General features: G+C 41.0%; 1 protein-coding gene across 1 annotated transcript in view; it reads left to right on the forward strand.

The window, feature by feature from the left end:
* The window catches only part of Plp1 (proteolipid protein 1), a 15,018-nt gene extending 7,809 nt beyond the window's left edge, over positions 1 to 7,209 (forward strand). The window contains exons 2-7 of the mRNA XM_031368449.1: positions 194 to 380; positions 1,074 to 1,230; positions 2,390 to 2,558; positions 3,102 to 3,175; positions 4,016 to 4,081; positions 4,906 to 7,209. Of these exons, the coding sequence (XP_031224309.1) occupies positions 194 to 380; positions 1,074 to 1,230; positions 2,390 to 2,558; positions 3,102 to 3,175; positions 4,016 to 4,081; positions 4,906 to 4,977 (725 nt within the window). The 3' untranslated portion in view covers positions 4,978 to 7,209. The remainder of the gene's footprint in view (positions 1 to 193; positions 381 to 1,073; positions 1,231 to 2,389; positions 2,559 to 3,101; positions 3,176 to 4,015; positions 4,082 to 4,905) is intronic.
* The last annotated feature ends 2,485 nt before the right edge of the window (positions 7,210 to 9,694 follow it).

The raw sequence follows: 9,694 nt of genomic DNA on the forward strand, positions 1-9,694 counted from the left end.
TAAGAATGGGACAAAGTAAGCATTCTGGGTCAATCTCACATTCCAAAAGCTAAAACCTATAGATTCTTCTTTAGAACTCCCAAAATAACCACGCTGTGTGCTTGGTAGCATGGGCTGCTTGGCCCAGCAGTATAGTGTGAGTAGATGAGTTACCTCTTATGCATCTCTGACTTTTCTTCTCTTTCTTCCCTAGGCTTGTTAGAGTGCTGTGCTAGATGTCTGGTGGGGGCCCCCTTTGCTTCCCTGGTGGCCACTGGATTGTGTTTCTTTGGAGTGGCACTGTTCTGTGGCTGTGGACATGAAGCTCTCACTGGTACAGAAAAGCTAATTGAGACCTATTTCTCCAAAAACTACCAGGACTATGAGTATCTCATTAATGTGTAAGTGCCTCCTCACCCTACCTCCAGACTCATCTCATTTTCCCTCCCCCTCCCCCTGTTTTGGAGGTTCAAAGCTCATCAGCATGGAGCTAGATAGCATTCCTGACAAATCCCTTTGTGTACAGGTTCCACCATGCCATGTTGGAGGCTCTAAGTAAGGAGACAGTGTCAGATTTAGAATGAAGGTTTGCCTCCTTTCCCTCCTCCCTGTTTTCTCACACTTGGCCTGATTTCTGCTAGGTATGTTTAATGGTGCCTGAATTGTCTCCACAGTGGCAGGTAGAGGTCTAATGACTGGGCCGAGTGGAATCCCTGGTTTTGGTATGACACTTTGCTTATGTGTACTCAGGCTTAGTAATAAGTCTGTCCTGCTGGTAGAGCAGGTCAGGCTACTATTCCTTCATGTATCTCTCAGATTGTCTATGGAGTAGCACTTCTGAAAGGTCAAACAAGGAGTGGCAAGCTTCGCTCTCTAGGATGCAGGGTACCAAGGAATATTGGGAGATGCTATGCTCTTGGCCACCTACTATTTGACTTCATTTACTTAAGTGAAAAAAAAGGTGAAGGAGGACATGAAATACCTAGTTAATCCTCTCAAGAACCCCTAGCCACCCAGGCATGTACCTTACTAACTGCCAAGAAGAGTGGTGTCCTCTGAATAAGGTTATCTGGGTTTTCTGTCTGTCAATGCAGGATCCATGCTTTCCAGTATGTCATCTATGGAACTGCCTCTTTCTTCTTCCTTTATGGGGCCCTCCTGCTTGCTGAGGGCTTCTACACCACCGGCGCTGTCAGGCAGATCTTTGGCGACTACAAGACCACCATCTGCGGCAAGGGCCTGAGCGCAACGGTAACAGGGGGCCAGAAGGGGAGGGGTTCCAGAGGCCAACATCAAGCTCATTCTTTGGAGCGGGTGTGTCATTGTTTGGGAAAATGGCTAGGACATCCCGACAAGGTGATCATCCTCAGGATTTTGTGGCAATAACAAGGGGTGGGAGACAATTGGGCGTGAGTCTGTAGCCTCATCCCCACCCAAGGTTGGGTCCTCTCTAGAGGCCTAGCTTTTGAGTGAGGAATCGATGGCTACAGCCGAACGATATGGTCAGGAAGAAAGTGGTGCCTGGCCGGCTTAGCCTCACCTTTCAAAGGTTCCCTGGAAATTTTCATCTTAAACTGAAAAGCATCAATTTTGTAGGATGCTTTGTTCAATAAGACCATTTCTAACCAATCTGTTGGTATCCCGTTATTTTGTTCCTAGCAAGGACTGCAAGAGTAGACCAGACTATACAAGAATCTAAAATGCTAGTCATGGGATTGAGACTTAAACATATAACCTCAAATGGAGGGTGGATCATAGAAATTAAAGAATTGACTCCAACTCCCAATATTCTGGGATTCTATACTATTAGGGGGTTCCAGAGAGATTTAGGCTAGATCTGCATATTTCATGCTTATCTTAGCTGTGTTTTAGAAAGACATACATTGTTTTTCAGTCTCTAGACTTAAAGATCTTTTGGGGTCTGAACATGTGTGTGTTGTGGAGATGACTTTTTGTGGCCAGCAGTTAGCTTAGAATGGTTTTAGATCTGAAATTTAAATCTCCTATTGGCATTGTTTAGTGACTGGGGAACAAAAATCCCGTGGCAAAGAACATCTTGTCAGTTCAGCCTAAGGCGCAAAATGGCACAACTTTCTTTCAGGACTTTTTTTCTTTTTTACTTTTTTACACCTTCTCTGCCCTCCAAATCCCTTGAAGCCCCCTCTAACCCAGGGATCCGCCTCACTCCAACTCCCACCCACTCCCCCTACCCTCCATCACACTTGGGGCAAGTTATCTAAGAGATACTGCCAATGACACTTCACAAAAGTGCCCTGCTCACTAATTTCATTTAAGGGAGATGCCTGGAATCTGACTTCATTGGCACATGCCACTCCAGCATCTTCCAGTTTTTATTTCAAGGTCTGCAAGTTGATGCTGATTTTTAACCACTCCATGTCAATTGTTTTAGTTTGTGGGCATCACCTATGCCCTGACTGTTGTGTGGCTCCTGGTGTTTGCCTGCTCTGCTGTGCCTGTGTACATTTACTTCAATACCTGGACCACCTGTCAGTCTATTGCCTTCCCTAGCAAGACCTCTGCCAGTATAGGCAGTCTCTGCGCTGATGCCAGAATGTATGGTGAGTTGGATGTGGGATCTTTAAATTCCCCTGCATCTATAGAAGCAACATGTACTTGTTTTTGTCTTAAGGTGGGGAGGATGGTGATTATGAAATTATTATAAGATGATGAGTAAATGCATCTTAGTTTAGTAAGTCCTTTCCACTTAAACTAAGAATGCTCTCCCCCAAAGGAAACATGGAAATTTGGGGAAGTTTTGATTTCTTCTCTTCCTTCTCTTCCTCCTCCTCCTCTTCCCCATCTTCCTCATCATCATATCATCCTCTTCATCCTCCTTATCCTCCTACTCTTCTTTCTTCTTCTTCTCGGCTGCTCTCACTCTTACTCTGATTGACTGGTATTAACAACCCAAAGCAGCACATTTCAATAATATAAAACTTCACAGTTAGTCAATAGCACCTTTGTTTTATAGAAAAGAAGATCATGCTTACTGTCAATATCAGGTTTACAGCCAGGATAGAGATGGTAGAAGGCTATGGAGAAAGTCTCCACATGGCCTCTAGCCTTATGAAGTTTACTCTGGCTGCTTTTTTGCATCTTAGGTGTTCTCCCATGGAATGCTTTCCCTGGCAAGGTTTGTGGCTCCAACCTACTGTCCATCTGCAAAACAGCCGAGGTAAGTGAATGAGAAGAGTACTTTTTTAAAAAATAAATTGGCTAAGAATGGAGGAGTTTCTACCTATAAGAGAAGTTTCTCCTCATGAACTTAAGTTTCAAGGATTATAGTATTTCCATGCTGGGCTTTGAATTAGCAGATTTCCCTTCTACAAAATAATGGTGAAATGTACTTGAATCAATGACCATACTTATTAAAAGTCAAAGTACTTATTTACCCCAGAGCTGTACTAAAAGTCTTACTTTCCCAGACTCCCCTCATGAAAAGAAACATGTGTAGCTTTAAGTAAAGATAATACTTAGTAGTAAAATTTCCCAAATGAAAATTTTCATTTTGGTTAAAAACTTACCAAGAAAATGGGCCATGCACAGAGACACACGTGGGCTCTATGAGATGCTTTTAATTTGGAACTCCTTAATCTCCAGTGAAAGGTGAAATAAGTACATTTGCAAAAAGGAAAAGGCTTCATGGAGAACAGATGCATGCCATTGCAGCAAGGGAATAAAAAGCAAATCCTGGGAAGTCTGAAAAATGTCTTTGAAGAGAAAGTACTGACTTTAAACTTGGGGATCCAGGTTACAACTGTAGGAAATGAGTTGATTCTGTGGGATCATTAATCTCTTTTCTGCATCTTCTAGATGCTGTAGGTGTGAGGTGCTATGATAGACAGTAGCAAATGGGAGGTTGACACTTAGGGAAGTGAACATTTAGTTAGAGACACAGCATCAACCTACACAAACGGTATCAGCCCATCCAGACAGTTGTATTCACTGTTTACAGTGGATCATGCTTTGCTTTTCTGTTCTAAGAAATAATGCTCTCTCATATATCTTCCTGCAGTTCCAAATGACCTTCCACCTGTTTATTGCTGCATTTGTGGGTGCTGCAGCCACACTAGTTTCCCTGGTAAGTTATTTTAAGATAATATTAGAAAAGAAGTGGTCCATGAATAGCATTACGCTGAAGGCGCAGCAAGGTGCAGGGCTACACATTTCTGCCATGAGTTGTCAAGTACTGACAAGAGCAGGGAACTATAAACATATCTGCTGTATCCTAGGATTCTAGATAGTATAAATGCTCTTGATAGTCTCTGATGGGTTTAATTATTCCCAGGGAAACTGGAGGGACTCCTCACATTAGAATCCTTATGACTGTGATGTAGTCCTGTGAGCCAGGACCTTCGGATAGTGTTAATGTAGTGCCAGTGCACTGTGTTCATTGTGCAGATGTAAAGCCTCAGGCATCAGTGGGCAAGGTGATGTACCTCAAGTCTCTGAGGTAGCACTTAACTACAAGGAGGATCTCACAGAATCCTCCAGCATACTTCCACTGTGTGAAATCAGTCAATAATAAGAGAGTGGAGGGCTATGGTGCATGCATGAAGTAGCTGTGTGTGTACAGGCCAAGCACAGCCAATTTCCTTAAGGAAAGGTCAGTGGTTAGCAGAACCTAGCTGTGAGATACATCTTTATTGATTATGTTATTTAGGAATGGGCTATTGTAGAAATGTCTAACAGAAGATTTCTATTCACAAATATAGAAAAAAAACAGGGACATGCTTTTATTTTATTTTATTTTATTTTATTTTATTTTATTTTATTTTGCAGATAGACTGTTTCCTTTTATTTAGTTGTGAATTTACTCAGCTCTCCCTCATTCCCAAAGAGTTTTGAGTAAGAGAGAGCTTCTCTTCCTACTGTCACTTACCTTCTTTCTTCTGTTCCCTACAGCTCACCTTCATGATTGCTGCCACTTACAACTTTGCTGTCCTTAAACTCATGGGCCGAGGCACCAAGTTCTGATCTCCCATAGAAAGTCCCCTTTGTCTAATAGCGAGGCTCTAACCACACAGCCTACAGTGTTGTGTCTCCTGTCTTAACTCTGCCTTTGCCACTGATTGGCCCTCTTCTTACTTGATGAGTATAACAAGAAAGGAGAGTCTTGCAGTGATTAGTCTCTCTCTGTGGACTCTCCCTCTTAGTACCTCTTTTAGTCATTTTGCTCCACAGCTGGCTCCTGCTAGAAATGGGGAATGCTTGAGAAGGTGATTCCCCAGCTGCAAGTTGCAGAGGAACGAAAGCTCTAATTGAGTTTGCAAGCATCTCTTGAAGACCAGGATGTGCTTCCTTCTCAAAGGGCACTTCCATTGAGGAAAATGGAGTGGAAAGAAAGATTCTCAGGTAGAGAGCAGGAATGCCCTCGGTCTCCTTGCCATCAGTAGGAGTCAAATATATTCTCTTTGATGCACAAAACCAGGAACTCACTCTTACCTTCCTATTTCCACTGAAGACCGAAGAAAATAAAAAGAATGCTAGCAAGGCAATAGCATTTGCCCAAATCTGTCTCCTGCAGCTGGGAGAAGGGGGTCAAAGCAAGGATCTTTCGCCCTTAGAAAGAGAGCTCTGACACCAGTAGCAATGGACTGTTTAAGCCCTAACTCAGCCAACCTTCCTTATAGCATTAGGGAGCACAGTGTCTGTATAGACAAAGCAGGGCGATGGGAGGGGGCATCGTCTGTCCTTACAGCTCATTAGGGAGAGAACAGAGTGTTGTCAGGATCATCTCACTCCCTTCTCCTTGATAACAGCTACCATGACAACCTTGTGGTTTCCAAGGAGCTGAGAATAGAAGGGAACTAGCTTATATGAACTAAGACTGTGACCTAAGGAGCATCAGTTGGTGGATGCTAAAGGTGTAATTTGAGATGGCCCTCGGGTAGATGCAAGACACTTAACTCTTTGGATAGCATGTCTTCTCCCCCTGCCCCTCATCAGTTAGTTGTGTCCTCTGGCCTCTGCCATATCTTCACAATGGTGCTCTTTTCCTGGGGTTTTATCCATTCACTCATAGCAGGTTATTAGACGATCTTGATTAGTTTCAGAATGATTAGTATTTCATGTTTCCCAGTTGTTTATCTCTTGTTTGGAGTTGTATCAGAAAGACCCGGAGAATGATTCTTTGAGCATAGTTCGTTTTGAAAAGAAAGAAAGAAAGAAAGAAAGAAAGAAAGAAAGAAAGGAAGGAAGGAAGGAAGGAAGGAAGGAAGGAAGGAAGGAAGGAAGGAAGAAAGAGAAAGAAAGAAAAACTGGACAGTAAGCATCACAAAAATATTTGAAATTGTATGGTCCCATGAAATTATTGGGAAATACCCCAAGTATTCTACCATTTGTAGAACTAAGCTTGGTAAATTTGAACCTCAGTTTGAATAACCTGTCCAATATTTTCTTTTCTAATAAATGGCAGATGATTTTACTTGCTAATATTATCTCGGCATTTTGAGAATTTGGGTTTAGCATAGAGGTTATTGTCTCTTGGTATATATAGGTCACATAATAGATTATACCAGCTGTCAGCTGTTCAGTTGGTAAGCTTCCATAGAGCTCTGGAGACATGGAGAGGACAGACAATTTAAAACCTGAAGAACTCCCAGATTTCAGGCTTATCCTGAATCCATAGTTTCATTTGTTAACTTTGGGTCAAAAAAAGAAAGAAAGGAAAAGAAAGAAAGAAAGAAGAAAAGAAAAGAAGGAAGAGCCTCCAACCTGTTTCTTACTGAAGGAAAAGTTATTGTAGATATTTTATTGTAGATTTGTGCTGTCATTCCCCAAGTGCTTTCTGCTATGTTGAAAGAGATATAAGAATTTACAAGAAGACATTTAAGACTTGTTCTTGGGCCACTATATAAGGTAAACAAGCAGGATGCACAAGAGTGAGGAGAGCTAAAAGGACATGTAAGAAACCAATCAAGATCAAGGAAGGTGAAATAACCTATATCTTTTATTTTGTTTTGATATAATATCATAACAGATAACCACCATTCCCTGAAAATCTCACATGCATACACACACACATATACACACACACACACACATGCACGCACGTACAAAGAGAGTTAATCAACTGCAAGTGTTTCCTTCATTTCTGATAGAGAATTTTGATTTTAACAACATAAAGGATAAACTTTTAGAAACTCATCTTACAAAATGTATTTTATAAAATTAAAGAAAATAAAATTAAGAATGTTCTCAATCAAACATCGTGTCCTTTGAGTGAATTGTTCCATTTGACCTCAGTAACAGGAACTTAGTTATAGTTAGCTCAAGGTGCTCATGTATTTTTCAGGCCATGTAAGTTATTCTTACACTATTTCTATGAAAAATGTAATAGATACTTACATATTATTATTTCTTTTTTATACTAATGATATGAAGGCATAGATGCAAAATGCCAAACAACTTACCCAAAGAAATTCAATAAATACTTGTCTCAACTTGAATATGTTTTTTTTTCTTTTTTTGAGCCAGGGTTTTACTATGTATCCTTGGCTGTCCTGGAACTCTCCATAGAGAGCAGGCTGACCTTGAACTCATACAGATCCTCCTGCCCCTGCCTCCTGAGAGTTGGAATTAAAACCATGTGCTGCCATGCTGGGCTGAACTTAGATCTCTGAACCAGTTCATTTTGTATTTAATAGTTTAATTTCTCTTGGATTTCACAGTGTTTTGCTTATTCAATATGGTTTACTTGCCTGGTTGTACCCCAACTCCTGTTGTAATTTAGTATTAAATACAAAATTGTTTAGCGATTCAAATAAAAAGATACCCTGTTGCTTCCCACATGAAAGCATAGTTTCACTTGAGAAGTACTAAATAAAAGGTTTGAAGTTGAATGTTTATATGGCAGAGAAGGTATAACAAAGATAATATGAATTAAACATGCTGTGCCCATTCAGGACTAAAACAAATTAATGTACTAACCTGCAGTGTTTAGTACATGAAGCCACCTAACATAACATAGACTGGGCTGATGACCAGCCTGAAGAAAAATAACTTTAAATTGGCTATAGGTTTGTCTTACAGTTGTCACTGACAAGGAACATGAGAAAAGAAACTAGCTGTGGGCAATATGTTAGTCATCAGTTAAGGGACTCTAGTCAAAAGTACTTCAGTTGTAGTCTCCTGATTTCTGCTTTATCACAATTAACATTCTGCAAGTAAGTCTGGTTGAATGACTTTAAGACAAAGGGAATAAAAATATGACTTATTTTTAGACACTGGAAAAACAAGGGCAGAGCACCACATTTTGAAGAATTGACTCAGGGTGCTCCAGAGTGAATGTATTTTTGCCTCAGAGAAGCAAAAGCCAGCTCCCAAGAAAGCTGTGTTTTCCATCTGTCCTTATTTAGTTCTGCCCTCTGGGATGGCTCTATAGATGGAGTTTCCAGGCTCTCAGAAGCTGAGAGCATCTCTGGTTTATCAATTGAGCCCATTGTTCTTAGCTCTCTCCCACATCATAAACCTTCTTTCTCTGAACAGAAAGAGCTCTCTTTGTGCTCAAATCAGCTAAAAATTAAAATACAGCAGTATAAACAAGAAACATTTTCTTACAACATCAGTTGTATGGCTTTTCTTCAGGGTCAGTATTGAGTGCAGTTTTACTGTGTGTGTGGAAGCTGCCATTATGGTTTTTTTTTTTTTTCAAAGAGACATGCATTCATTCTGTGCACATTCATTGAGAAAACTTAAGCTTTGTGCTAAGACCTGGGAGGTTCATGTTTGGGGGCTTTTGGGGTAGAACAATCATATAGACATGGTCTTCAACTCTCTCACCTTCAGCCATAGCAGGGGGTCTCCCAGAGTGGACTAGAGTAGAAGCAGGGAGCATGAAAAGACAATCTGGATGGTTGGCTGCTATGGGCATCTGACCCCTCCCTTCGATATGTGGGAGAGGCAGTGGTTAAGGGTCAGGACTTCATATGGCTTTGGTTTTCTGGGACCTTGATAAAAACAAAACTTCAATTTAGAGTTCCTGACAACTTGTGACTTGCTTTATGTCACCCTGCTTCTTGCCTTACATGTGACAGTATTTATGCATACACTGGCACAATGCATGTTCTTGCTTCCACCCACTTAGTCATTTGAGGAGTCAGAGGGCACATGGTTGAGTATTTCTGTAAACACTGCTATTCAGCCTGCCTCTTTCTCTCCATCAAGGTTAAATATGAGAAGCAAAGGAAACAAAGGGGAACATAAAATAAGATAGAAATGTAAGTATGTATGTAGAGAAAAGAGGCCTGCTGTAGTATGGTACTTAGCATTGAAAAATGTTTATTAGCTTAAACTGTTTTGCATGCCAACACGAAAACCTGGATAGGGATTCCAGAGGAGCCAGCTTCATTAAGACTGTGTGTATTATGGGAAGCACTACTTAACAAACATCAAAAAGGGAAACTACAAAGTTGGATTCTAAGGGTTGAAGTACTGAAAATTAGCTAATTAAAATGTGAAAGTTCATAGCTGAGTTGAGTTCTAATACATGGAGAACCCACATACTGCACAAATTTTAAAATTAAGGGTGAAAGACCCCTGGGGGAGACCCCCACTCAAATCTCGGGAGGACGTACACCCAAGGAATCACGAGAGACCACATCTTGATGTAATTACAAGAGGTATATTTTAATTTCAGAACGCCCTGGTTCGGCAACACAGTTATCTCACACAGGAGATAATGGAGCCGACC

This window comes from Mastomys coucha, chromosome X, assembly GCF_008632895.1.
Source record: "Mastomys coucha isolate ucsf_1 chromosome X, UCSF_Mcou_1, whole genome shotgun sequence".
Lineage (NCBI taxonomy): Eukaryota > Metazoa > Chordata > Mammalia > Rodentia > Muridae > Mastomys > Mastomys coucha.